At 59.1% G+C, this 26,096-nt stretch overlaps 14 protein-coding genes across 14 annotated transcripts; 5 read left to right on the forward strand and 9 right to left on the reverse strand.

Moving 5' to 3' along the window:
- Positions 1–439: 439 nt before the first annotated feature.
- Positions 440–3,819, forward strand: SPRG_07945 (hypothetical protein). The gene is made up of 13 exons (XM_012347296.1): positions 440–465; positions 514–783; positions 834–912; positions 956–1,419; positions 1,446–1,769; positions 1,817–2,134; positions 2,216–2,703; positions 2,770–2,986; positions 3,030–3,188; positions 3,230–3,298; positions 3,343–3,418; positions 3,469–3,630; positions 3,676–3,819. The coding sequence occupies exons 1-13, from the start codon at positions 463–465 to the stop codon at positions 3,783–3,785; spliced, it is 2,739 nt and encodes a 912-aa protein (XP_012202686.1). The 5' UTR covers positions 440–462; the 3' UTR covers positions 3,786–3,819.
- SPRG_07946 (hypothetical protein) lies at positions 3,809–4,353 on the reverse strand (the record flags this gene model as incomplete). Its single annotated transcript, XM_012347297.1, has 2 exons — positions 4,180–4,353; positions 3,809–4,133 (listed from the first exon to the last, which is right to left on the reverse strand). Exons 1-2 carry the CDS (start codon positions 4,347–4,349, stop codon positions 3,809–3,811), a joined length of 495 nt encoding a protein of 164 aa, XP_012202687.1. The 5' UTR covers positions 4,350–4,353.
- Positions 4,354–4,997: 644 nt separating this feature from the next.
- Positions 4,998–7,108, reverse strand: SPRG_07947 (hypothetical protein; the record flags this gene model as incomplete). Its single annotated transcript, XM_012347298.1, has 4 exons — positions 6,852–7,108; positions 5,327–6,802; positions 5,193–5,271; positions 4,998–5,143 (listed from the first exon to the last, which is right to left on the reverse strand). The coding sequence occupies exons 1-4, from the start codon at positions 7,086–7,088 to the stop codon at positions 4,998–5,000; spliced, it is 1,938 nt and encodes a 645-aa protein (XP_012202688.1). The 5' UTR covers positions 7,089–7,108.
- Positions 7,109–7,438: 330 nt separating this feature from the next.
- On the reverse strand, positions 7,439–8,093 carry SPRG_07948 (hypothetical protein; the record flags this gene model as incomplete). Its single annotated transcript, XM_012347299.1, has 1 exon — positions 7,439–8,093. The coding sequence occupies exon 1, from the start codon at positions 7,988–7,990 to the stop codon at positions 7,439–7,441; it is 552 nt and encodes a 183-aa protein (XP_012202689.1). The 5' UTR covers positions 7,991–8,093.
- A 1,250-nt stretch (positions 8,094–9,343) lies between these two features.
- On the reverse strand, positions 9,344–10,372 carry SPRG_07949 (hypothetical protein; the record flags this gene model as incomplete). The annotated part of the gene is made up of 1 exon (XM_012347300.1): positions 9,344–10,372. One exon carries the CDS (start codon positions 10,370–10,372, stop codon positions 9,344–9,346), a length of 1,029 nt encoding a protein of 342 aa, XP_012202690.1.
- Positions 10,373–11,073: 701 nt separating this feature from the next.
- On the reverse strand, positions 11,074–12,156 carry SPRG_07950 (hypothetical protein). Its single transcript, XM_012347301.1, has one exon. The coding sequence runs from the start codon at positions 12,136–12,138 to the stop codon at positions 11,134–11,136; it is 1,005 nt and encodes a 334-aa protein (XP_012202691.1). The 5' UTR covers positions 12,139–12,156; the 3' UTR covers positions 11,074–11,133.
- A 782-nt stretch (positions 12,157–12,938) lies between these two features.
- SPRG_07951 (hypothetical protein) lies at positions 12,939–14,104 on the forward strand. Its single transcript, XM_012347302.1, has one exon. The coding sequence runs from the start codon at positions 12,991–12,993 to the stop codon at positions 14,026–14,028; it is 1,038 nt and encodes a 345-aa protein (XP_012202692.1). The 5' UTR covers positions 12,939–12,990; the 3' UTR covers positions 14,029–14,104.
- A 636-nt stretch (positions 14,105–14,740) lies between these two features.
- Positions 14,741–15,754, forward strand: SPRG_07952 (hypothetical protein; the record flags this gene model as incomplete). The annotated part of the gene is made up of 1 exon (XM_012347303.1): positions 14,741–15,754. The coding sequence occupies one exon, from the start codon at positions 14,741–14,743 to the stop codon at positions 15,752–15,754; it is 1,014 nt and encodes a 337-aa protein (XP_012202693.1).
- A 257-nt stretch (positions 15,755–16,011) lies between these two features.
- SPRG_07953 (hypothetical protein) lies at positions 16,012–17,532 on the forward strand (the record flags this gene model as incomplete). Its single annotated transcript, XM_012347304.1, has 8 exons — positions 16,012–16,046; positions 16,090–16,186; positions 16,233–16,427; positions 16,486–16,541; positions 16,596–16,734; positions 16,777–16,947; positions 16,996–17,109; positions 17,158–17,532. The coding sequence occupies 8 exons, from the start codon at positions 16,012–16,014 to the stop codon at positions 17,443–17,445; spliced, it is 1,095 nt and encodes a 364-aa protein (XP_012202694.1). The 3' UTR covers positions 17,446–17,532.
- On the reverse strand, positions 17,501–18,291 carry SPRG_07954 (hypothetical protein). The gene is made up of 4 exons (XM_012347305.1): positions 18,160–18,291; positions 17,937–18,097; positions 17,709–17,896; positions 17,501–17,648 (listed from the first exon to the last, which is right to left on the reverse strand). The coding sequence occupies exons 1-4, from the start codon at positions 18,255–18,257 to the stop codon at positions 17,514–17,516; spliced, it is 582 nt and encodes a 193-aa protein (XP_012202695.1). The 5' UTR covers positions 18,258–18,291; the 3' UTR covers positions 17,501–17,513.
- An 803-nt stretch (positions 18,292–19,094) lies between these two features.
- SPRG_07955 (hypothetical protein) lies at positions 19,095–20,526 on the forward strand (the record flags this gene model as incomplete). Its single annotated transcript, XM_012347306.1, has 10 exons — positions 19,095–19,124; positions 19,188–19,241; positions 19,284–19,524; positions 19,638–19,686; positions 19,723–19,836; positions 19,881–19,975; positions 20,019–20,116; positions 20,165–20,261; positions 20,309–20,426; positions 20,475–20,526. 10 exons carry the CDS (start codon positions 19,095–19,097, stop codon positions 20,524–20,526), a joined length of 948 nt encoding a protein of 315 aa, XP_012202696.1.
- Positions 20,527–20,556: 30 nt separating this feature from the next.
- SPRG_07956 (hypothetical protein) lies at positions 20,557–20,963 on the reverse strand. Its single transcript, XM_012347307.1, has one exon. It carries the CDS (start codon positions 20,936–20,938, stop codon positions 20,591–20,593), a length of 348 nt encoding a protein of 115 aa, XP_012202697.1. The 5' UTR covers positions 20,939–20,963; the 3' UTR covers positions 20,557–20,590.
- Positions 20,964–21,208: 245 nt separating this feature from the next.
- On the reverse strand, positions 21,209–22,686 carry SPRG_07957 (hypothetical protein; the record flags this gene model as incomplete). The annotated part of the gene is made up of 3 exons (XM_012347308.1): positions 21,933–22,686; positions 21,473–21,882; positions 21,209–21,415 (listed from the first exon to the last, which is right to left on the reverse strand). Exons 1-3 carry the CDS (start codon positions 22,660–22,662, stop codon positions 21,209–21,211), a joined length of 1,347 nt encoding a protein of 448 aa, XP_012202698.1. The 5' UTR covers positions 22,663–22,686.
- Positions 22,687–23,142: 456 nt separating this feature from the next.
- SPRG_07958 (hypothetical protein) lies at positions 23,143–25,740 on the reverse strand (the record flags this gene model as incomplete). The annotated part of the gene is made up of 12 exons (XM_012347309.1): positions 23,143–23,620; positions 23,667–23,849; positions 23,895–23,969; positions 24,016–24,081; positions 24,136–24,143; positions 24,191–24,224; positions 24,271–24,425; positions 24,479–24,551; positions 24,603–24,771; positions 24,815–24,932; positions 24,979–25,387; positions 25,444–25,740. 12 exons carry the CDS (start codon positions 25,738–25,740, stop codon positions 23,210–23,212), a joined length of 1,998 nt encoding a protein of 665 aa, XP_012202699.1. The 3' UTR covers positions 23,143–23,209.
- Between the last annotated feature and the right edge of the window lie 356 nt (positions 25,741–26,096).

The raw sequence follows: 26,096 nt of genomic DNA on the forward strand, positions 1-26,096 counted from the left end.
GAATTTTAGGTTTAAAAGGTATGTTTACGGTAGAAATATTAACGTTAGCAGCAATCTTCCCGTTGGCTAATCGCACGCATACCGAACCGCACAGGCGGGCTACCGCCGTGGTCGCAGACTTGCCTTGGCGGAGCAAGCGCTGCCTCGAGAGGTAAGTACGTGTATCATATCTATCTGTAGAGTGTATTACATGCGATCTCGATATGTGAATACCGTCCGGCGAAACGTCTAGCGCTGTAAGACGCGTGTGTTTAGCTAAACTAATTCTTGAGCGATCGTCGCCTTTTATGAGCGAATTACGTCATTTAATTCCTACTGCCGACAAATTGATGTTGTTTGTAAAAAATGACTCGCGATTTGTATGGCCATGGCTGGCGCAATTTAAAGACGTGGGATTGTAAAGCGCCGGCCAAGGTGTGGTGCGAGATATTTGGATATCTTGCGCGCCTGTGACGTGGCCCGATGGTACAGCCCGGCGATCGAGGGTCATGGCCCACGACCGCGCCTGCGTAGGTCGAGGTAGATGCAGCAGTGACGCCGGACGTGGCGATGACCAAGGCGCAGAAGAAGAAGAACCGCAAGAAGGCCAAGAAGAAGGACGGCGACGAGTCGCCACAAGACGCGACCGAGGCTGCCGAGCCAGCGACCGAGCCGCCGGTCTACCGCATGGAGCGACCTGTCGTGTCCGAGCTTCGCGTGCCTACGACGAAGGAGGCGCCGATTCCATCGCCGGCGCAGCAAAAGGACATTGTCCACAGCCTCATGCTCCAGTCCAAGCAGCATGTACGTTCTGTCGTCCATCGCACTATCTCTCATGCAGGGACGCGCGATAGGGCATGAAGGTCGGCGAAAAGTTCTTCGTCGTCAACTACAAGTGGTGGGAGTGCTGGTGCGACTACGTTGGCTACTTGGGTAGGCTCCCCACTCGATCGATCGATTCACTGGGGACTCGTAGAGGCCAAGGGTGGTGCTCCGCGGTCGCTTCCGTCGTCCAAGCCGCCAACGATCAACAACAGCTCGCTCCTTGATCCTGCGTGCGACCAGATGGACCACGTTGTGGGCTCCGCGCTCTTGCCGGGTCTCGTCGAGCACAGCGACTACTTTCTCGTGCCGTCCGAGGTCTGGTCTGCACTCACCGTCTGGTACGCTGGTGGTCCGCCCGTCTGCCGCTTCGTCGTCGGTGTTGGCGAGCCGTCGTCGCCGCAGTACTTTACGCGCGTCGAAGTCTACCCCGAGACGGCCGGTGACAGTGACGTCGAGATGGATGTCGAGTCGTCGTCGCCGCCACCGACGCCAACGTCCAAGTGCACCGTGTGTGGCCGCCCCAGTCGCAATCGGTGCGGTCCCTGCAAGACACCGTTCTACTGCTCCAAGCAGTGTCAGAGCGCGCATTGGAAGTACCACAAGAGCGTCTGCCGCGTCCTCAGAGGTCGTTCGAGCCAAAGATGCTCGTCGCTCATGCTGCTGTAGATGGCGGGTCGGTCTCGGTCGTCGAGGTGCATGGCCGGCGCGGTCAAACTGGCCTTCGCAACCTCGGCAACACGTGCTTTATGAACGCGGCGCTGCAGTGCCTGAGCCACACGCCCGTGCTCACGGCGCACTTTCTCACCAATTTGTACCAATCGGATCTCAACACGGACAACGTCCTGGGGACTGGCGGCCAGCTCGCGACCGAGTACGCGGTCCTGCTCAAAGAACTCTGGTTTGGGGCGGCCTCGAGCGTCACGCCGTCCGCGCTCAAGCGTTCGCTGGCGCGCTACGCGCCGCAGGTACAGCGGTGTATCAGTGTATCAAGTGGTCATGCGACATGTGGTAGTTTTCGGGCTACCAGCAGCACGATGCGCAGGAGCTTTTAGCGTACCTCCTTGACGGCCTCCACGAGGACGTCAATAGGATCCAGAAGAAGCCGTACATTGAGATCCAAGAGTCGAACGGGTCGCAGCCGGACGCGGTGATTAGCGACCAGGCGTGGCACAACCACTGCCTGCGCAACCAAAGCATCTTTGTCGAGCAGCTCCAAGGTCAGTTCAAGAGCACGGTCGTCTGTCCGACGTGCGACCGCATCTCGATCACGTTTGACCCGTTCAACGTCATCCAGCTCGAGCTTCCGACCGACGCGAATCGGCACCTGGACGTACGGAGCCTGCTATGACTACCCGATGATCCGACGATGATGGCGTCATCCTAGGTGCTCAGCGTGCCGTTCTTTACGAAGGCCTCGTACGCGGACAAGAGTCTCGAGCACTTGGGGCCGACGCACTACCGCCTGAGTGTCCCAAAGCGCGGCACGGTCGCCCAGCTCAAGGTAGTACCCCTCCGAGGGATCGATAGACGTCGATGGTCATGTCGAACTATCGCAGAAAGCGCTCGCCAACATGGGCTGCAGTATGTACTCTGCGACGTCTTCCAGTCGATGGTCTACCGTGTGCTGCCGGACACCGAGCGTGTCGCCCGCATCCGGTCCGACGACCGCTTGGTGTGCTACGACGTGCCGCTCGGATCGGGCGTGGTCTTTTGTTACCACCGCAGGTCCGTCCTCGTTATCTCTGACGTGTTGATGATGTTGTGTGGGGTAGGGCGTCGGGCCAGCTCTTTGGGGACCCGATCTTGCTCTCGTACACGGCGTCGACAACGTGCGAAGAGTGCGTTTTGCGATCCATCGGACACGAGCTGGATTCGCATACAAAATGATGACGTAGACTGGTCCGCAACTTGACGTACCAAGTGTTGCCGCTGGTCGCGCCGACCGTCCTTTCCGTATGTACCAAGGCGTACAAACAATGGGACAGAATTGCCTCGTAGGTCCCAGAGGGCAAGAAGGCGCACCTGGAGCTGCTCAAGCTCCTCGCCAAGCACGTATGTCGCCCTTGTCATTTCTTGCGTCATGACTGATGCGGCACAGGTGTACCTCGCCAACCAAGACGGCGCCAACGTGCCTGGCGCCGCCTCGCTCGACGACTGGAGCGCGTTCTTGCCGAGTGCGACCGTGGCGTCTCTGGGCCTGGTACCGTCCATTCTTGTGTAAGAAGAGACATATCGCATTCGCGCAGGGCGACTGCGCGTACTTTGGCATCGACTGGACCGACGACCTGGTCTACCAAGAGCCCGAAATGGACGTGCACGAGTCGGCGCAGCACGCCAAGGCGGCCAAGACCGGTGGCATTTCGCTCGACAGCTGCTTCAAAAAGGTAAAAGCATAAGTGCCATGTTGTGGCTCACGCGTGGATAGTTTACAAGCCCCGAAGAGCTCGACGAAGACAACCTGTGGTACTGCAGCCAGTGCAAGGAGCACCGTCAGGTAGCTTTGTCGTTTGCTGTGTGCGATGCTACATGGCGGCGCAGGCGACCAAGACCATGGAGCTCTACAAGCTGCCCAACATTCTCATCCTCTCCCTCAAGCGATTCGAGTACCGGTACAGTAAGCTTGTACGATGTATGTACGAGACGAATGCGCGAGTAGAAACGAAGTGGTGCGGGAGAAGCTCGACATCATGGTCGACTTTCCGCTCGAAGGTCTCGACATGGGCCCCTACTGTCTCTCGACACCGGACGGCATGGTCTATGACTTGTATGCGGTCACGAACCACTATGGCTCGATGGGCTTTGGCCACTACACGGCGTACGCCAAAGGTATGTCGTACAACATTGTCATTCTCGGTGCATTCGACTGCGTAGATGTGGAGCACAATCTGTGGTACACGTTTGACGACAGCAGCGTCACGCCGGTCGGCGCGTCGCAAACTGTCTCGAACGCCGCGTACATTTTGTTTTACAAGCGCCGCTAAGACGTTTCTGGAATGCTACGTGCTTAGATGCTCGACTTTTGTCGCCGCCGCCTGTGCTTTGGATGGGGTTGATAGATTGATATTGCAGGGTCGGATGGCGTCGGTGGCACTCGCGTTGCGCGCTCCAACCAGCGCGCGCGCTCGGCCTGCAAGACGGCGGGCGGCAGGTTCAAGTGGCGAGAGGCCAGATACTGCTTGCAGGGGGAGACAAGGCCGTCGATCGAGAGCGTTGGCAGCGACGCGACTGCTGTCGCATGAGGGCGCGCGAGAGGCGAGAGGCGCGTCGGCTTGGTCGGCGACGTGGGCAGCGGCTGCCCCGACACGCGCGACTGCACCTCGAGTGGCGCACTAGACGAACAAGCCAGTGGGCGAGGGTTCGATGCCGCAGAATTACCTGCTCACGAGATCGCTAAAGCCGACCGCGTTGGCCGCTTGCACTCGGAAATGCACAAAAGCGTCATGTTGACGCAGGTCGTCGGCGGTTGGACAGTAGGTGGGCTCGATGCCGACGTAGATGCCGCGCCAGGGCAGCGTCAGCTGCTCACCGTCGTGGGACCACGCCATCTCAAGGGCATACCCATTGATCGGCGCTCCGTTGGGCTTCGCGGGCGTCCAGTGCACGCGGAGGTAGCTCGTTGCAACAAACCGCGCTGGCCACGGACTGCCGACGGGCAGGACAACCTCGTCGACATGCAGGGCAAGAGGAGGGTCCGGGGCGCACGCTGTCGTTCTAAACGTTATTTCGGCGCTGGTGCTAGACAGCGTAAGGCCGTCGATCGTGCACACGCAGCAAAGCCGCCCGCGGTAGCTCGTGGCTGGTTCCAGTTTTCGTAGGGTTAGGGTGTTGTGCACGTGGTCGTCCACAACCGCGTCGGTCGGCAGTGGCTCGAACGTATACTTGACAGTCTCTACTTGAAGGTGCGATGGCAGCTGTGTGCGATGCAGACCGGCAAAGTGCAGAGTCGCCCAACGCGCGTCCGCGAGCGCCAGGGTGGGGGATGTCGGAGCTACGTACGCGTTGTGCCACGTCATCCGGACTCACCACGGTGTAGTAATACCTGTGAGGCAGAGCGCACCCGGGCGCACGCAGAGTGTTCCTATCCGTGTTTGGAGGCGCAGCCACAGCACGTGGAGCGGCAAGCCCATATCGGGCGTCTCGTAGGTGGTGTGGCTGGTTGAAAACCTACTTGTCTTCTCTGGTGTCTCGTTCATCTAGTACGAGACTCGCCTGGTTTCAAAGCGGCGGTGCGATGGCTCGTAGCACTGCACATCGTACTCGGCGTGTGCGTCGGGCGCCGGCGGCCACGAGAGGCGCAACCTGCCGTGACTGAGCGCGTCAATCGTCAGGGGGCCGCAGCCTAGTGGCGTCACGATGGATGATGGTATTGGCAGGAACGAAGAGCCCACCTGTGAGAAAAGTAGTTTGCGCCACGAACTCGAACGCATGCGTGGCGGCCCAGCGCACGCCTAGCCGCACGAGACACTCCTGCAACACGACAACGTGTCCATAATCACTAGAGACGACGACGATGACGACGTACGCAGTGGGATGGCAGCGACGAGAGGCGGCACTCGAATTGACAGACGCCGTCGTCTCTGGTGGCCACGGTCGCTGGCGTGGCACCGACCCATGCGCCACCATGTTCGATTTCGACGCAGCTCTCAAGGCTGGTGCGACACCAGTCGGGTGTCTTGAGACTGAGAACGACAAGGGCGCTCTCATAGGTGGTCTCGGCGATGTCGAGCGTACAGAGAGGCCAGGCGGTTGAATGCGACAATGGCGCGACCGGGGAAGTAAACTGATGATCGATCTCCGCGACGACCGCGCACGTGTAGGTTGACGCCCGCGCCAGCACCACGTCGGTCACGTACAGGTTGCTCCCGGAGTCATGAACAAGGGTGGGCGCTGGCTCGAGGCGCACCAGCGGCGAACGATCTCGGGACAACCACACTTGGAAGCGCGCCGTGTACTCGGCGAGGTGCGGCGGCAGCGCCCAGCTCCACTCGAGTCGAAGGTGACACCCCATGCCGCGCAGGCGAAGCGGGATGGCTTGGACAACGACGACCGGTAAGGACGATGTTAAATCAGCACTTCCTGCGCGCAGATTCAAGCGGTACACGTCGAGCAGCTCTCGCGGGGCCACGTCAACGACCGTCGATGACGCGGCGTTGTCATGTTTTGGCGGCGCGTCACTGACGGCCCACGTATCGCTGGCGGTATACACTTGCAGCTCAATAAAAATAGAGGACGCGGCGAGCCAATACGGTGGCGTCGACCAGCGCAGCTGCGTGGTTGGTGCATGAGACGCGATGGTGTCGAGATGCAGAGAGAGCGACGTGCGTATGCGCTCGGCAGGCGACGTGGCCACGCAGCAACCGCTCTGCACTTGGATGCGGACATCGTACTCTGTGTCGGGTCGCAGTTGCAGTAGCCCGTGTGGTGTTTTGAAGCTGCGGAGGGGCTGCCGCATGGTCTCGTCACCGCCACTGACAACCACCGCCCAAGCACCTGCCGATGCGAGAGCGTCGTTGCACGCAGCGTGGAGCCACCAGTGCTGCTGGACACCCCAGACCGAGATTGCGGCCGGCGCTGTCACGATGGAGAGAAGCGTCCAGTCGTTTATCTCTGTGATCTCGCCGAGCAGCGCGGTGCCAAGGACTTTGTCACAGTGTGCAAGGCGCACGCGGAAGGCGAGGCGCGACTGCGGAGGCAAATCCATCACGTGCACTGGACCGACAACGCCCGTGTACTCAAGGCGCCAGTCGTCGTCATCGATGCACCGTTCGAGCTGCAATGTAGCGCAATGCAAGAGCTCGATGGGCCATGTCGGCCACGAAAAGGTCGCAGACGAGGCATCGCTTTCGACGGTGGGCAGCGGAAGGCTGGAACGTCGGGCCACAACATCCCATGGCGAGAACAAGACGTCGCTCTCGTCGGTACTCGGCAGCAACGTGGCCACGCCGAGCCGAAACCGGACGCGCATCGACAGCGGATCGAGCTGAAACCGAGTCGTTGTCTACCAAAACGGGAGATGAGTTGTCATGCAATCACGGTGATGTGCTGACGTTGAGAAGGGCGTCGAGGGACTGCCACGGCACCATGGCGACTGGCGGATCGTTCTCCGAGTAGCTGACTTGAATGCAAACAAAGTACAAGTGCTGGGACAGCTTGAGGTGATCCCAGCGCCAGAGCACCACAGGTCCAAGGCTCGTGACCGAGAGCTGGGCAAGGAGGACCTCGAGCGCTTGCTGTAGCTGAAAGGAGACTCGGCTGTGGGCAGCAATGCTCTCGTTTGGCGACATCGTCGCGATGTGGTATGAGCTTGTCGAGAGTGGTGACAAGGATTCTGGTACTTCGAGTGTCAGATCTGGTGTCAGATCTGGCGAGGTAGTGTCCAGAGGCGTCGGCTTCTCTGCGTCATCCACGTCGATGGCCTCGTCGTCACCGCGACGAGGGGAATCGGCGACGAAGCTGTCGTCAAGTGGTGCGATCGCAATCGCGTACGAGGTCGAGTCGGCGTCGTCGGGATCCATGTTTTACCGCGGCCGTTCCACGCCGTTTCAGAAATGACATGTTGTGCACACTTTCTTCTTATATACATATTACAAACGACATGATGTCTCGTATCCACCAGACAACGCAGCACTTACAACTAGACCGACACTTCCCCGGGCACGCGGTCCCCCGTCCACGTCCATTCATTGTCATCGTCGTCGTTGAGGACGTTCGGGGCGGCAACCTTGGTCTCCAAGCTTTGCACGTAGAGCTCGGCAGCGAGGCGGCGCGTGGCCGTCTTGACAAACACGGCAGCGGCGAGACCCAAGACGATCGCGGCAACGACGACGACAATCACAGCGTGGCTGCTGCCGCCCTCGGCCGTCGTGGCGGCCGCCTCAGCGCTGGACGTGACCATCGCAGGCAGCGAGAGCAGCATGGCACGCCACGGCGTCGCGCTCAGCACCGAGAGCGACACGTTGGTGGCGTTCCAGACGCAGTCGGGTGTCGTATTGCGCGCAAGCGCCTGCAGCGACGCGTACACGGCTGCGCAAGCGTCGTTGGATTCAAAGGACGCGGGGAGCGTCGCGTTGCGAGCGACAAGAACGTCGTAAAAGGCAGCGAGCGACTGCGCGCGACAGACCAGAGCGCTCTCCGAGTCGGTGGCGAGCGCGACGAGCGGGCGCAGGACGCTGCTTGGGCAGGTCATGGTACGATGGGAAGAATCGGTAGTAATAGTAATGCGGCGGACGTCTCTGACGCGCGACAGTCGGGCGCGTCGTCGTCCCACCCTCGTCGTCCCACGTCGTCGTGACGCGCCGACTGCACAACGCCGGACTTGTGTCCTCTTGGGTGGCGGCTGTCGTAGTGATGAGCTAGCACAATGTTCAATTTCGCTCCAGAAAGTCGACGAGCTGCAATATCGGTCGTGAGGCGTGTCGACTTGATCACATTTGATGGCGTCGTCCCAGCACCTTCGTGAACGCGGCAGGCTGGTCGCGCTGCACACGACACCAGATGGGATTGCAGAACGCTCCTCGAACGCTCACTTTGCGTATTCCACCATTGTACTGTATATGGTAATTACAACTATGTAGGAACCCTAGTCACGAACGACTCGAACGCATCGAGTTTTATCACTCGGATGTCCAGTTAGATGTGGCGTATGTCCCTCATGGGTATCGATCGAAAGATGGACAAGGTCCACTGGACAAGGTCGATGGCTTCATCGATCGTCGATAAACAAAGAGCGTGATACAAAACAAAATGTGGATACAGTGTCTCCAGACTGCGTTTAAAACGCTGTTTTCTCCGGGTTTTCTCCGAATCCACGCACCGGGTTTTCTCCGGGTCCAAGCGTTTGGCTCGGGTTTCGGTGACCGTTTCGGAACCAATTCAAATGACTCGAAAGCGGCAATTCAAAGACACCCCCAAAGATGGAGCGGATCAAAGAGCCGAAGAGAAAGAAGCCCCGCTCGATGACCAATATAGTGGCTATCACTGCCCAGATTGCTGCCCGGCCGCAGCCCGAGCCCATTTACGACCCTGAGAGGGAGAAACGGCTCGAAACCAAGGAACTCTTCGAAAAGTTGGAGGCCGAACGGCGCGAGCAGATGTCGAAGAAGCCAAAAAGACGCCGGAAGGACCAAGATCCTCCGCAATCCGAGCGATCTCGTCTCGGATCCTCGGCCATGGCGTCCAAGGCCGGTGGTCAATATGGGTAATGGCGATGTATCGTGACTGTGCAGCAGTACCGATAGGCAGCTACCCCGCCGCAAGCCAAAATTGCATTGAGAGTGACGATGACGATGAAGACGACAATTCCCCAACATTTGAAGAGCACATACACATAAAACTACGGAAGCAACAACATGCCGGCCGGCGGGCTCGCCAGGCAAAGGCGTGGTATGAGTTGTCCAATTTGGTTGTATCAATACTTACGTGGTAGACGACATCGATGGGCGTCGATTCTACCTCGTGCGTCGCTGCATGCCTCGAATGACATGCAACACAGGACGAGGTGTACATGCAGTGTGTTGAAATATCAAAAATATATCATTTCTTATTCGTGGAGGTCGCCGCACCCGTCCTTGGCCGCGAGTCCCAAGGCTTTGATTTGGCGTGCGAGCTGCGTCAGGACGACCGCGAGGCGCGAGCCACCAACGACAAACTGCTTTTCGACGACGCGGACGAGGCGCGCCTGATACGCCGGCGACGGGCACGGTACAAAGCCCTTGGCGTTGAACGTCAAGTCCAAGCCTTCGTAGGCAGCCGCTTTCGCAAGCACAAACGAGTCGACGATCGTGCGCGGAAACACATCCTTGGTCATGATACTCGTAAACTCTGCGTACGGAACGTTCTTGTACATTGTGTAGTCGACCGCATCGGCCGAGAGATTGCCGCCGTACGTTGCAAGGAGGCGCGTGGCGTTCGAGCGCAAAAGCGCCCGGCCCGGCGACCCCGGCACCATCTCAGGTGTCCAGTTGGTCGAGTACTCGCCCGCAGCGCTGTCCCAGATCGCGTGGAGGTTGTTGGCGCTGCACGGAGAGGCAAATTTGCGCTTGTTGCCGCCGAGGTCGCCGTTGGGGAGGGCGTCCGAGACTCCAGCCGCCGTGTGCATCGGCTGGTGAATGTCGGTGAACGCGTGGAGAAAGTACCGCAGCATAAAATTCGCGGCCCAGGTGGACTGCGTCGTCGCAAACGTCTTGAGCGTCTTGGTCATGACATCCAGGGCGAGGCCGTCGAACGACGCTTTCAAGAGCCCGTTGATGTCACGAGGCGAGACTCCGTGGTAGTCGGACCCGTTCGTGAAGAAAGGGAGGTTGACGTAGTGCCAATTGTCCATCGAATTGACCGACGGCATGAGCGGCGACGGACAGTACATGGCCGACGTCGACGCGCACTTGAGCAAGTCGGGCCAAATGACGGCCGTTGCGACGTCGCCCGTGTTGGGAAAGTCGTCGTCCCACTTTTGGAGGACGCTCTGGAGCACGGCAACGTCGTCGGTCGTCATGAGCTGCGTCGCGATCTCGGCCGTCAGCATGTGACCGCCGTCCCACCACGCCATGGCCGGCGTCGCCGCCAGCGTCATCGTTGCCATCCATCCAAGCAGCATGCTCCCTTAGTTTGTCGAAGGTGAATGTGCAAATGCAGTCGCCTCGCATCGACCAAGCAAAACATAACCTGGCGCATGGGTATCGTCCGACCCTGGTTTACCCAACCGACAAATGGGAGGCACCAATCCCAGCTTAGGCTCCTGGCTCCTGGCTGCGAGTTTGAACATCGTCGCAATGTGCATGGCAATCTCCGATGGCCTTTCTATGGTGTTAGGGTGAGAAAGAAGGTTTGTCTACTCTGACAGCACTGTACACGGGGCATGTCGCATGCACTCGCCTTGAACACACAACATCTCTGTCCATACGCAGACAGACAATATTCATGCGATCCAATCCACCAAGTATTTAAAGCGTGACCCTGACCCCGCGAGGTGGTGGTAGATCTCTTCTTCGAATGTCCTTGCTCGCAGAGTCGCAAAGCGTATGCAGGCAACCGTGCACATCGCTGTCTCGTAATAGGGCTAGGGTTTCCGCGTTGAAGCGTCGTTGACCGTACGCATCGCACGATACAGTGTACTGGCTCTTGATTACACTGTATAGTTTTACCACTACGCACATCGCCCGTCGCATATGCCGCCTCATGATGATACCCAGGTCGCCAACCGTTGATTCGACGCCCCAAGCGACCGCAGGACGACAACCAATACAGAACTCCACCAGTGTACGCAATCGCGCGGCCTCGACACACGCCAGATAGTAGTTGTAGTTGGTCCGTTTAAATGTAGTGTAAAATCGATTACAAGAGCGTCGCGGACTTGAGCTGCTTGGCGACTTGGGTCAGCACCACCGCGAGGCGCGAGCCGGCCGTGTAGACGCGGTTCTCGAACGTCGAGAGGAGCTTGGCCTGGTACGCGGCCGTCGGGCACGGCACCTTCTTGTTGGTGACGGTCAAGTCAATGTCCTTGTAGACGACCGTGCGCGCGATGCCGTACGACTCGAGGATCACGGCCTGGATGCCCTCGTCCTTCATCGCCTTGAGAAAATCCTTGTACGAGAGCGACGCGTACTTCTTGAAGTTGAGCGCATCGGTCTGGCCCTGGAACTTGGTGATGAGCGCCGTCGCGTTCTTGGTGATCTCGAGCCGGTTCGGGTCGTTCTCGATCGGGCTCCAGTTGACCGGGTACCGGTTGGCCGCGCTGTCCCAGATCGAGTGGAGGTTGGCACCGGCGTCGCACGGCTGCGCAAACTTGTAGTTGTTGCCGCCCAGATCGCCCTTGGGGAAGTCAGCCGAGATACCAGCGACCGTGTGGAGCGGCTGGTGCACGTCGCCAAAGACGTGGAGGAAGTAGCGCAGCATAAAATTGGCCGACCAGTTGGAGCCCGTTTTCCCAAACGTCGAGAGCGCGTTGTTGAGCGTGTCGACGGCGCGGCCACCGATGGACGCGGCCATGAGCTGCTTCGGGTCCGTAATGCCGTTCCAATCCGAGCCGTTGACGTTGAGCGGGATGTTGACAAAGTGCCAGTCGTCCTGCGTGCCGAGCGACGGGATGAGCGGCGACGGGCAGTGGGGCAGCTTGGAGTTGCACTTGACGAGATCGGGCCACATGGACGCCGACGTAATGTCGCCCGTGAACGGGAACTGCGTGTTCCAGCGGCTCAGAATCGTGTTGAGCGTCGTGACGTCTTCCTTGGCCATGAGCTGCGTGGCCACTTCACCGACCGTCTCGTGACCGGCGTCCCAGAACGCGTGGACGTTGGTGGAGGCGACCGCCAGCACCGCGAGCGTCGAGATCGTCTTCATGCCGGGTCGAGAAAAAGTGAAAATGAGTCGAGTTCTAAACTGGGTTGGCGCCGCCCAGCTGGGCTTGAAGTACACCTATTTCCGGTACTAATTGCATTACGAGTTCAATCCTGCCTGATCAGAGCCGTAATGTGCGGCTGTCGACTCGACAGGCAGCCGCAGATTCCGCATCAATGGTTGGGAGATTCTCACTTCTTGGCCCTTTCTATTCGACGACGTCGTCGTTGGCCACATAGAGACTCTGTTCGACGGTGGCCGTCGTGTCCATTACCCCTAGACACCACGTGTTTCCTCGCAGCTTCCTGGCGCGTCTGAGTCGAACGACTGGTGCAAAGCCCTGGCCAGAGGAATCTCGGGCCGCCCAACGTCGGCAAGCCTCTTTTGCCTGTCTTTGGCGTGGCGCCACGAGACGTGGGTTGATTGACATGGGTCCGCTCAACCCACGAAGATTCGCGGACGAATCTGCGCTGGCGGAATGACCTGGCGCGCGGTGGGACGACCGGTCGTCCATAATCCACCTTAGCCATAAAAATGCATGCACAACCATACATTTTTCGAGATCAAAACTATTGGCTACAAAAATGGGTGTAATGTGCATGTATTGGCCAGATGCCACGACGCACGTGCTTGGATTCCATCTGGGGCGCCGGTTGCATGGTTGTCAACGGACGCTCTTGGGTCGCATAGTGTATACAAATCACTTCAAGCGTAGGATGTGCATATGTGGTGCGATAGCCACGGCTTCTCGTGAGTTATGAAGCTCATACAGCTGGCGCGCCATCTGTAGCAACACTTCAAGATCGACGGCCAGCATTTGTTGCTGGCTCACTTTGCTTTTTCTCACCCACCACGATGAAGACGACGACGTTCACGACCCTCGCCGTGCTCGCGGCGACAACCCATGGCTACTGGGACCAGACGCACATGATCACGACGCAGATCGCGACGCAGCTCATGCCCGCCGAGGACCTTCGCTATGTGAACGCGCTCCTCTCGACGTGGAACGCCGACTTCCCCAACACGGGCGACGCGACGACGGCGACGATCTGGGCCGATCTCGTCAAGTGCGACTCGGTCGTCTCGACGTACTGCCCGTCGCCGGCGCACCCGTCGGCGCACAACCAGGACGACTGGCACTACACTGACCTCCCGCTCAACGTCGATGGCACCGACTACATGGGCTTGACGTCCAAGGACGTGACGAAGCTCATTGCGCTCTCGCCGGATGGAAGCGCGCTCACGGTCCTTCCCAAGGCCCTCAACGCGTTCAAGACGACGCAGTCGACGTGGGCCGCCAACTTTGCGCTCCGCTACATCCTCCACATCTTCACCGACCTGCACCAGCCGTGCCATGCGTCGACGGGCGTCTCGCCCAAGTGGCCCGAAGGCGACGTCGGTGGCAACAAGTACAAGTTCGTCTCTACGTGCGACGGTGCGAACAACCTCCATGCGTACTGGGACTCGGTCGCGGGCAAATATGGCTCGATCAACTGGCACCCCAACATGACGGCCGACTCGCCCAACCGCCAGACGATCAACGAGATTGCTCGCAACCTCACGGCCGCGTTCAACGGCACGACGGACGTGGCCAACTTTGGCCAGTACGCCAACCTTCCGTTCACCGAGTTTGCCAAGGCCTTTGCGGGCCCGGCCCTCAACAGCGTCATGGCCACGTCGTACGACCTCGCGCGCTTCGTCACGTACAAGGGCATCGACCTGACGCTCGACGCCAAGGACAAGATCGCGTGCCCCAACGAGGCCTACAAGAAGGCGACCATTGACACGCTCGAACGCCAGGCCTATGTCGGTGGCGCGCGCCTCGCGGTCGTGCTCAGCCAAATCGCGCGCCAGATCAAGGCCTTGGGCCTGGTCACGCCCGGCGCGTGCTAAGCTAGACAAGCCTTGTCTACTGCATTGCACCGTATAGGACTATAATACATGGGCGTATCTATATGTTCGATGGGACTCAAATGCTGACGAGGAACATGTAACTGAGCAGCAATGCGGGCACATGGCGTCAGTGCGTGATGACACTGCCTCAAACTGCTGGCTGAGTTCAGCCGAATCGGTCGCGCGCCAGAGTACTGGTACCGTACGGTGGACTCGCCAGGAACCAGAGATGGACAACAGCTTAAAATCAGATTCAGTAGCGGCAACTACCACCGCATGGTATAGCTCGCCGACCTCACGAAATCGTGCAAGCCAGAGCTCATGATTGTACGCGTGATAGCTGAGCTGATAGCGCGCGCAATGGGTTGCTACAGCCAAAGGCACTGGACAATACACCGCCTTTTCCTCCTCGACCGATAGAATGCCCAACGCTTTAGATTCTCTTTCGCTCTAGACAGTCTTGTTTGCGAGGGGGGCACCTCAGTGTGGGACTCTTACTGCTCGTCGTCATGATGCAGTGGCACCTCGTACAGCTCAGCGTAGTACACTCGAGATGCAATCCCATAGACGCTGCGTACGACCAGCATCTCGCATGCTGGCGCGTACTACACTCCACACCAGGTACATCGACGATGCGCGGCACGACTTCAAGCCCTCAATTCCCAGATTCACTGACTGATTAGTTACTCATTCTCAAGACACCGCCGCCACCATGCGACTCGCGACAAGACTGAGTGCACTGGCCTTGTATGCTACGACGACCGTCGTCGCCTTCTGGGATGCGGGCCACGAGACCGTCGCTGAGATTGCGACGCAGCTCTTGCCCAAGGACGATGTGGTGACGCTCAACTCCATTCTTAGCCGCTGGAATAGCCAGTTTCCCAACACGGGCGAGCTCACGACGGCGGCGATCTGGCCCGATCTGATCAAGTGCAGCTCCAAGGCGCCGTATTGCCCGTCGCCGCTGCTGCCGTCGCTCTACTGGCTCGACGAGTGGCACTACCTCGACTTGCCGCTGAACGTCAACGGCTCGGATTGGCACGGCCTCACGTCCAAGGACGGGGACAAGCTCATCGCTGCGTCGATCGGCGGCAAGGCCATCGACACGCTCAACAACGCGCTCTCGACGTTTGGGAAAACGGGCTCCAACTGGTCGGCCAACTTGATGCTGCGGTTCCTTTTGCACACGTTTGGCGACGTGCACCAGCCGCTGCACACGGTCGCCGGCATCTCGGCCGACTTTCCCAACGGCGACAACGGCGGCAACAGCTACCAGTTTGCGCAGCCATGTGCGATGGGCTCCAACCTCCACGGGATCTGGGACAGCGGCGCCAATTTGTACCCGGTCAATTGGAGCCCCAACGTCAACGACCCGAACCGGCTTGAGATTACCAAGAACGCGACGACCCTCATCGCCAAGTTCCAAGGCCAGTCCGATGCGCTCAACTTTGCCCAGTTTGCGGGGCTATCGTACCCGGACTTTCTCAAGGCGATGAAGAAGACGGGGATCCCGTCCGTTTTTTTCGAGTCCTATGACCTCGCGCGCACGGTCGTGTACAAGGGCATTGACTTGACCGTCACGAACGGCAAGGTACCGTGCCCGACGCCCGAGTACCAGGCCAAGCTCCTCTCGACGTTCGAGCAACGCGTGTACACGGCCGGCTCGCGGCTCGCGGTGATTTTGAGTCAAGTCGCCAAGCAACTCCGGTCCGCGACGCTCTTGTAAGCCGAGGACGCGAGCGTCTCAAGCCCTTAATTCCATCACATAATATCCCGTCTGTATTTCTTATCGATGCTGGTCGCTATCGCAGTCGACTCTGCAACAACCTGCGTATCCTCGAATGCGAGAGGCCTCGATGCGAGCTCGTCGTAAAGAGTAAGTCGGGAAACAAACCTGCACGATGGGCGAAACGCCATAAAAATGGGATTCGGACCGTTTATGACACCCAGGAAGTTTCCTTTTGTGCCGCCGTTTCAACTGCGATGATCCGCGATGGCAAGCCGCTGATGCCCCCCGTGTAGGCTCACCACCGCTTCCACCATATGTATGATTTGAGCTAGCGACTTTCACCCGCCGTCGCAGGTCGACGAAGGGTCCCAGCTGGCCGAGGCGACGCCGCAAATTGACTTGCCCCAGCGCATGGACGCCCCCTTGATTGTACCGTGCACCCCCTTCTCAAGCCTATTGAAGCAGTGATCCCTAGATGAACACGCCTGAGCGCCTCCCGAACATGACGCGGGACGCTCGGGTGCGGCAGCTCGTCTTCTCTGTGCGGTCCATCGCGAAGCGCAAGTACGAGCTCACGCACAGCATTCCGCTGCCGCCCGACGCGATCAATTTGGACCAGCCGCTCGAGACCGCCCACGACTCCAAGCGCCTGAAGGACTATGCGATGCTCGTACGTTCCCTCTTTTCAAAAACACCGGTAAAAAGCTAAACACGACGTTGCGATGTAGGCGGCGTCGAGCAAGCGCGCGGGGCGCACCGAAGCCGAAGCGACCGCCTACTTTGCGTACTACATTCGCGTCCTCGCATGGTTTTTTTGTGAGCAACGAACTGCAAGTAGCATGGGTATCATTCACGACAACATCGAAGAGTTGGAGCGCGCGATCGACATGTACAAGAAGGCTCTGGCGCTACTCAAGAACTCGGACAAACTGGCGTTCCAAGGCCTTGTGCACTCGTGCATTGGCGTCGACTACCAAGTATGACAGACTCGACTAGAGTGCGACGATGGACTGGAGTAGCTTCTCGCGTCGGGGCACACGGCGTACACGGGGCGGTTCCTTTCGCCCGAGAGCCCCGAGCTCCAACAAGCACTGATCTTTCATCAGAACCACCTCGACCTCAACATGGACGACGCCGGCACCTTTGTGGCGCACACCAATCTCGGCTTGACGCTCGGAAGCCTCGGACGCGTACAGTGTTCCTCGTGCTGCTGCTGTAAGCTACTTCAACTCCTCTAGTTTGCCGACGCGGCGAAACACCACCAAGAGGCCTTGCGACTCGCGATTCGACTCAACAGTGCCTATGGCCAGAGCATCGCAGTTGGTAACCTCGGGCTTCTCGCGAGTCGCCAAGTCCGTGGTTCCATCGTCCTGTCTTGAACGACTCACAAGAAGACGTAGGGCGACGTGGCAACGGCCCGCGCGTGCATGGACCAGCACCTCCAGCTCATCCAGACGGTCCAGGACCGGTCGGCCGAAGTGAACGCGTGGATGCAGCTCGGGTTTCTCGCGACGCGCGAGCTCGAACACGAAAAGGCCGCGCGGTACTTTGAACAAGCGTATCAGCTCGCAAAAGACCTCCACGAGATTGGCATGATGAAGCAAGCGAGCTGCTACCTCGGGATCGCGCGCGGCTGCGTGCACATGCACACCTGCTTTGCGCGTCTCCAGCCCAGTGCTGCTCTGTGAAGACGAGGAATGACGAACTCGGAGATTGTACATCTACCATGTAGTAACGGCAGTAGAGTGTTGGCGATTTAGTTGGCGGCGAGCTCTTGGCGCAACGCATCAATGCGCTTGAGGTGCGTGTCGTTGATGGCGCCGACGATCTGCTTGCGTACGATACGCACGTCGTCGTCGCCGCGGATCGACGCATCGAGGTACCCAAGCACCTACAACACAAAAGAGAGATTTGTGAGTTTATTGAGGCCTCCAGAGCGGCAGAAAAGTACGGCTTCAAACTCGAATTCGAGGCCGCCCGCGCGCTGTTCGAGCTGCGCCTTGGTGGGCCGCGACGTCGTTCGGCGTGGTGGCGCAATATCATCACCTTCGTCGCGGTCGAGACGCTCGAGCTCTGCGTCGACATCGAACGAGTCCCATTTTGTCTTGAGCTTCTTTCCTGTCGAGTCGAAATGGTAATCTAAGGGCGACATGAGAGGACGTTAGATGATCGGTAGTACAAGAATTCAGGCTGCCATCGTCTACGGCAGCTTCCTCGGCCTGCGGTGCTAGGAATTCCCTAACGTCAACTTCGAGCGCGTCGAGCTTGACGCGCACGGCGTCGACGATGGCCTGCACTTCATCGAGTAGCTGCAGTGCCTTCTTCTTCTGCTGAACATGCCTAGACCATGAGCGCATGAGTTTTGGCTCATGCAGGAGCAGCAGCTAGTCGCTGTCGCGTACGCTGGCTCGGTCGTCGCCCGGTACACGACGTAGGAGAGGGCAACGATGCTGGCGACGACGGCCGGGAGGTGCCACCACGGACTCGGACTCGGTCGCATGGCTGCGCAAAATGGCCCGGCTAAAGCGACGCCAATCACACGGACCAATCAGCGTTTCGAATGCCGGGCCAAAGACGCGCATTTCAACCAATGGAACGTCGATGCGTCATGGACGCGCCACGTCATACACATCGACCTTGGCTCGCGTCAACATTGACGGCGTGACAGAAGCGCTCGGCAGCGTTGGCAACACGGTTGCGTCCGCCTCTTGCGGCGCTTGCTGCCAATGCGGACAGACGTCTTGGACAGTCGTGGTGGACACGCAGGACGTCGCAGCATGACGATGCCACCTTGGTCATCCCCTTGCAACGACGACTTGCGTTAAAGTAGCTTTGGCATGATGCAGGAACACAGGGGTCGACATCAAGAGTTTATATGAGGTCGCGCGATACGGGTCATTATCGGGATCGGGCACCAGGCGAGGTGTCTTGCCCGCTTACCTGTGCGGCTGCCGACAACCTGTTTCTGGGTGCACCTCACATGCGCCGCAGGTATCAGTGAAGAAGTGAGGATACGTTACTAGTAGCTGCTGCTCGTCCCGAGCCCCGCTCTCTGCGGTGGATCGCTTGCAAGCAATGACGTGTGCAGCAGCTTCACGGTCCATGATGACCTTGCCAGCCCTTGTGTTCGCGCGCACTTGAAGTTCTAGAACATTGGAGAAGCTCCGATCTCGTTTTTTGTGGCGAGTCGCGAAATAAAATGACGGAAAATGATATGCACATAGTAATATTAAATGAATGGAGGCACTGCTTGTATTTTATTTGCCGTGAGCTTTTTATCGCACCGTTTGTGGGGCCCATTTTCCGAAAAAGATATTTCCCCCAGAGGACGCCAAGCATGTCGATCAAGCTCTTCATCAAGAACGAGGTAGACGCCCATGATGCCATGGCGCTAGAAGGTCTCATGCGCATGCTGGTGCGGCTACTGTAGATCCACTCGATCCAGCTCCAGTTTGACGTGAATGACAGCATTGCCGCCGTCAAGGTGCGTCGACCGATGCCCATCATGCGACTTATCGCCGCGTAGGCTGCATACCAGAAGAGCGGCAAGGTGCAAGGCCGTTTGGACTACATTGTGCTGCTCCACCGTGGCAAGGAGCTCCAGGACGAGAAGTCGATCGCCGAGCATGGCATCAACGACGGCGCGATCTTGGTCCACATTGAGACCTTGCACGAGCCGTTCCGGCCCGTCAACTACGCGGTCCTCGCCGATGCCATCAAGCAGCGTCACTTGCACGAGCAAGCCAACCTCAAAATGATGCAGCAAGGTAAGCAAGCCCATGCTTGCCTCGCACTCAGCATTATCCTGCATAGACAATATTTGGGCTGCTGGCGAAGGCAAGACCCGCAAGCAGACGAGTGGGTGCACATCTTGATGTAGATGGCACGATGCATCATTTGGGCTTTGACAAGAGCATCATCTCGCGGTCGTCGCCAAAGAACACGCCGTTGCCGCGCCAGAAGAGTATGTCATCCTCCTCCACTGCGATGACTTACGCTTGTTGCTCAGGCTCGGGCCGCACGTTCTTCAACCAAGTGTCGGTGCTCGTTAACGGCTGCAGCTACCACGTCTTGCCAAGGTATCGGCATAGCATAACGTGGCCCGACGCTCAATCGTGCGTAGCATGGAAGGTCGCTGGAACGGCGAGCTCGAGTCGATTCCGTCGCAGGACGAAGGCACGCAAGTGTGCTCGTGCGAACTCACGTTCCGCGAGGAAGGTACGAAGAAGGGTCGTCCATCACCGCAAGCTCATGTGCCCAGAAGGCGTGTGGAACCTGCGCCAGATGCGCACGTCCATCAGCGGTCTCACGACGACCCAGCACTTGTGGATCAAGCCTGCGGCCGACGGCGTCCTCAAGGTAACGTTTGGGTCTCTCGTGCATTATGACTGAGTATCATGGCGCTAGCTTGAGACGGACGATCCGTCGTTGCGCGGCAGCGACATTACGATGCGCGAAGTGGGCGCCAACATTTTGATCATCACGGCCACCTCCAAGCGCACGGGTACCTGCCTCAACCTCTTCTCTGCATCGCATCATGTGTGCGGATAGGCCGCCCCGTCATGGTGGAGACCATCACGTCCATCGACAGCACCCGCCGCCTTCGCACGGTCCAGCGCTTTGACGAGACGGGCGGCTTCCGCTTTGTCTACGTCATGAACGAACGACGGTACGAACATCCACGTCGCGGACGTGGACGGCTCATGCCAGAGGGTAGGGTCGTTGACGCCGTCTCGGGGGCCATGGAGCGCTACGACCCCAACTTTTAAGACCGTAGCTTCCTTTGCGTGGGAATAAGAGCCAAACAAAGAAATCCAGTGTGTTGATACGATGCTACGTGCGGGCCATGACGTGCGACTTGATGTCGTTAATGTAGTTCATGCTGTAGCTGCCACGCCGGCGCAGCTCGCTGCGGAACGACGTGGGCACGATCGGCGTCGGGTTGCTCGCGTCGTTCTTCTGGCTCTCGCCTCGCTCGTGGGTTGCAATCGCGAGCAGCGGGAGCAAGAGGAGCAGGTACAGCCCCGCGAGCACAAGCAGGCCCGCAACCACGTAGCCCTTGTGGGGCATGGGCAGGCTGTACACCTCGAGCGCGAACATGCGGATGTGCAGGCCGAGGTCAATGCGCCCGCCGAGGTAGCCAAAGCTCACGAGGACGAGGGCCACGAGCGGGTTGATCATCGCTCGCCGTTGCTGTCTGGCCGCTTATCCGGATTCCACGCGTAACCGTACGCCAATTCCTAATCGCAATTATATTGTTGAGAAATTTAAATTGCTTGTGGATCGACCCGCGCTTCGATTACAGTGCAGGGCGCATCGACCAACTCACAACGAACGCCAAGCGAATCCTGCACCAGAACAACTCGAACAAGTAAGAAATAGAGCGCAAGGATGGGTTCGATCCCCATGTTGATTGCTTTCTACACGCGCTCCTTCTGTACAGGGGTCTGTCTACAAGGTCCAGACGAGGTAGACGTTGCAGATGACGTACACGACGAGGAGCGCAATGCCGTCGCGGGGGCTCAGGCCGATGAAGAAGCCCTTGGATTTCGTGCAGCACGCGCAAATGACGCCGCGAAAGTTGAGCACCAAGTAGGTGAAAATGATGGCCGCGAGCCACTTCCAGAGCACCGACTCGTTCTGGAACGGCAGCGCAATCTAATAGCATCCCAATGCGTTGGACCAGATTCCAGAAACAGTCCTTGGAGTGTGTACCGTGCCGTGGAGGAAGTTGTACATGAGCCACGGAAAGCCGCTGCCGAGCGTGACGTTGATGACTTGGGACCCGACCGCGTTGCAGACGGCCGCGTCCGCGTGCCCCGCACGGGCCAGCGCGACCGACGCGATCGCATCCGGGATCTGCGCGCCAAGCGCAAGCAGCGTGACGCCGGCAACGGCCGTCGAGAGGTGCAAGCTCGTGCTCAGAATGCGCGTGAGGAGGAGCGCGCCGGCCGAGAAGAGCGCGACGTACGTGATCGAGAGCACGAGCGTGAGCGGGTAGTACGCCCGCGTCGGCGACTCGACGTTGCACTCGGGCAGCGTGTACGCAAAGAGGATGCGGTACGGGCGCGACGCGAGGTCCACGACTTGGAGCAGCGCTTCGACGACGCAGTTGGTCGACGCGGCTACAGGTCACGAGGTAACTCCTCTTCTACGTAGAGATAGAGATGCGTACGAGTCGTCTCGTCGGTCGTCATGTCGGTGGTGCCGTACGTCGTTGGCAAGAGCGGGTGCGCCGGGTGCAGTGCTTGGTCGAGCATGTGGGCGTCCTTGCCCGCCGGCGTCGTAAAGTTGTGGGCGTCGTCGCCCTCCATGGGATGCTGCGCGCGGATCCAAATGGGCACAAAGATCGCGAGCATGTACAGCACGTAGATGCTACAGAGAAGCGCCGAGTTCCACGCCGAGACGACCGAGTCGACCATGATGTAGACGAGCGCGCCGAGGCTGAAGATGTACGCGAGCGAGTCGCGCACGACGGGGCCCCACGAGACAGCGAGCGGCGTCGGCGACACGAGCGCGCAGAGCGCGGGGATGAGCGCAAAGGCGATGATGGCCGAGCCCTGGATCGCCGACAAGCTCGACTCCATCGACTCGATCTGGCCCTCGGCGGTTGCGACCGCGTTGAGGAGGATCTCGGGCGCCGCGCTGCCAAAGGCGAGGAAGCTTGCGCCCGCGGCCTCTTCCGGGATCTTGAGCTTCTCGCAGAGCGTCTCGATCGCCGGCACGAGGTAGTCGTCGCACACGATCGCGAGGCCGAGGAAGATGTAGAGGAGGCCGGCGATCGAAAGGGCGGCGTCCCAGCCCGAGTAAGTAGCAGCCTCGGAAGCGGGCGAGAGCGTTGCGTTGGTGGTCTGCGCAGAGACGGCGGCGGCCAAGGCGGCGACGGCGAGGACGCGGCGAAGCATCCGACTCGCTGGTTGTGGGGTGATTGCCAAAGTGATTTCGAAATTGTCTCGCGTTTTAACCGGATGATGCAAGAATGCACTTTATTTTCCGGACGTGAGCCAAGATTCACGGGGCCTCCCCCTTTCCACACGGACCCCAAGAGCACTTTCTTTTCGAAGTGGGGGCACCCAAAACACCCGATATTGTGTAGGTCCCGTGTAGGGGTCCCACTGCAATGCAGCCGTGACGCGGCCTGATCCAAACGCCCGCACCGTCGACCGTGCTGCCACAAGCTGCGTCAACTTGTGCACAGCGTTGATGACCACGCATCGTACCTGGTACGGGCTAGGGCAAGGTGTACGAGCCGACTCTTCGCATGTCTTCGCTAGTACCGTGCACGATGCAGATGCGACGAGGACCTTCCTGAAGGTGGAGCAGCGACGAGCTCGAGCGACTTGATATTACCAAGGCCATGATTTTACGGCCTTGATAATACGTATCACCTCAAGAAGTCTAGCATTTGCATTGGATTACAAACTTGCTACTATCAAATGGCTGGCTGCATGCTTAGAGCTTGGCGCGCTGGACTTTGGCGCGGAGCGGCGCCAAATAGGCCGAGAGTGACACGGTCGAGTCGTTGGGGAACGCGCGGCTCGCGGCCATGAGCGACTCGTACACGTTGCCGTCGTAGCGCCCGAGGTTCGAGTTGAGGCTCAGATCTGAGAACCCAAACGCATCGACGAGGCCCACGGCGTGGGGTCGGATCGCCGAGAGGAGACGCACTTGGTGGGCATCGAAGGCTGCGGCCGACGGAAGGGGCAGGCAGCCGTGCACCAAAAAGTCGCTCAAGTCTTCGAGCACTTGCGAGACGCAAAAGAGCGCAAATATATCGTTCAGAATCGCCAGCGTCGGCGGCGACAGCGCAGCATCGCGGAGCTGCGCGGCAAACTCGCGCACGAGCACGTACTTGCCAAAGCACTAGGCGGCACCATGAGCGAAGCATATTCTCCACTGCAAGGACTACCATGGACAGGTGGTGCGACGCAATCAAGTTGGCTTGGATCGCTTCTTCGAGCGACGGGTACGCGGCCGCCGTCGTCTCCATCGTGGCCAGCACCGAGAGCAAGCGACGCTCAAAGAGCGCGACCAAATCGGCCGGCGCAGCGTCCGTAGCTTGCGGTGGCGTCGCATCAATGCGTGCGAAAAACTACGCCGAAGGAGCCCATGAAGGCGATACATATCGTCTGCATACCTGCAGCTGGGGCGGAAGGGCCGGTGTCATTCCGCTGCGATGCACGGCAAGCATCTTGAGGAGCGTCTTGGTCGTCTGTCCAGACCACGACGAGTCAGAGAGAGTGCAATGAGGTCGACACCTGCTGCGAAATGACATAGTTTTCGCCCTCGGCGGTCACAAACTGCGCATTGTACGCGACAAGCTCCTGCGATCGGTGGGATCAACACACGTGTGCGCTTGCCATCATGCTGCTGCGTACCGGGAGCCCTGCGAACGATGAGTCCTTATGCATGTTGGTGGATGGTGAAATGTACCGCTCGTTTGGAGATACCCGTGGCCGCCACAACCCTAATGCGCAAGAGACATAAGGAAAACTCTCGAGAGCGGAACGCACCCGGCGGCAGAACTCGATACCGCGCGTCGAGAGCTCGGACGCAAATACTTTGACGGCGCAGCCCGTGGCATGGGCCAGGGCGAGGACACCGGCGTCGGTGCGGCCTTTGGCAACCATCTCGGTCGCCGAGTGCGAGAAGCTCAAGAGGCGGTTGCCTACATGTAGCGGTGAGCGAGGGTTGACTTGGCGTGAACAAGCGTAGTCGTACTTGCGATAATGATCGCGTACGCTTCGGCCAAGCGGGGCAAGAGACGGTGCTGCTGCGACTGGTAGTCGAGCACCTAGTACAGCGACATGTCATTGGGCCCTCGACCGTCGCACGAGCAACGTACTTGCATCTCTTCGCAGCGCTTGGTCGCATTGGCACCCTGCGCGCGCACCGCGCTGTAGCGCACGGCGATGGTCGCCGCTTTTGAGAGCTGTCTGCCGCTGCCAATGATCATGTTGTAGCGCATCTGGAGCATCGTGATGTACGAGAGCTCCGGCTTGGCGCCAGACACACTAAGCGTATTTTACATCCTGCGACAGCAGCATGGCAAGAAACCGAGAGTAGACGCCGTCCTTGCTCAGCGTTTGAAACTTCATGGCCATGTGCGTGCGCGGAATCAAGACCTTGTCGAATTGGACAAAGCCGTTGTCGACCGTGTTGAAGCCAAACTTGCCTAGACGACGACATGGTCCAAGGTTTTTCCAGAGAGATCATTGTACTGCCAATGCCGCCGAGCGTCACACCGGGCAGTGGCGCGTGCGTCGCAAAGTCGCGGAGCTGCACGAGGAACGGAAGCACGCCATGGTCTTTCCCGCGCACGAGCAGGCGCGCGTACACGACACCAATGTTGGCCGTGTTGGCGAGGCCGCCCGGCCAGTACTTGATGGACGTGAGCGTCGGCGAGTGAATTTCCAGCATATCGATGTCCTCTCGGAACGTCGCAGTCGTCTCGAGCGCGCGCAGGTTGGAGCCGTGTCCAAGCTCGGTCTGGATGTAGCAGCCGAGCCACGTGTACGACGCGATGGCCTCTGCCCACTGCGCTTGCTGCGCGTTGCTAAAGAGGCTCGCGATGTTGGGCAGAAACATGGCTTCGTGGAGCAGCGTCGGCGACGCGAGGCCCGTCATGTCCTGTAGTGTACGTACATGGCATGAGCTTCCGAGGCGCATGCATATATCATCAGGACCTGCGCCAGCGATCGAAGCAGCTTGGCTTCGTCGACAGAAAGCTGCTTGTCCAGAATCGTCTCTTCGACATGGCGGTAGACGCGGAAGACGCGGGCGCGCTGCGCTTCGGCCGACTCGCCGTAGTGGCGCTGGCACTCGTCAAAGCTCAGGCTTGGCTCCAGGAGCGACCGAAGGTACTCGTACGAGCGGCGCCGTTCCTTCCCGCCGTAGAAGAGGACGTTCTCGAGGAGCTCCGTCGGCAGCGTCGGCGGGCTCTGCTGGCGCTCCTTGGTCAAGAAGGCAGACAACGATGACATGCTATTGACCTCAGGCAGCGGATTTGGATTTGCGCTCAACTTGCAGTCGCGCACCGTATCCGGATATATTACGCAAGATCAGACACAGCGCGCTCTCGTCAAGAATATGAATATCAAAGGGGTTTGGCACCCCACGCAGGCTCAACTCGCGGCGTAGTTATGACACTGGCTAGGCGCGATGCAGCATCCAACGCCAAATAAAGCAAAGACGCGATGAAGCTACCCATGCGGCGTGCAATATTGGCGATGCGTTCCTGCTCGTCACGTGCCGCAATACACAATATTCGCGGGCGGCCCATTAACGTTGATGATGCAATTCTGACGTATAACTCATTTCGACAAATCGACAGCATCAC

This window comes from Saprolegnia parasitica, assembly GCF_000151545.1.
Source record: "Saprolegnia parasitica CBS 223.65 unplaced genomic scaffold supercont2.35, whole genome shotgun sequence".
NCBI classification, from domain to species: domain Eukaryota; phylum Oomycota; class Saprolegniomycetes; order Saprolegniales; family Saprolegniaceae; genus Saprolegnia; species Saprolegnia parasitica.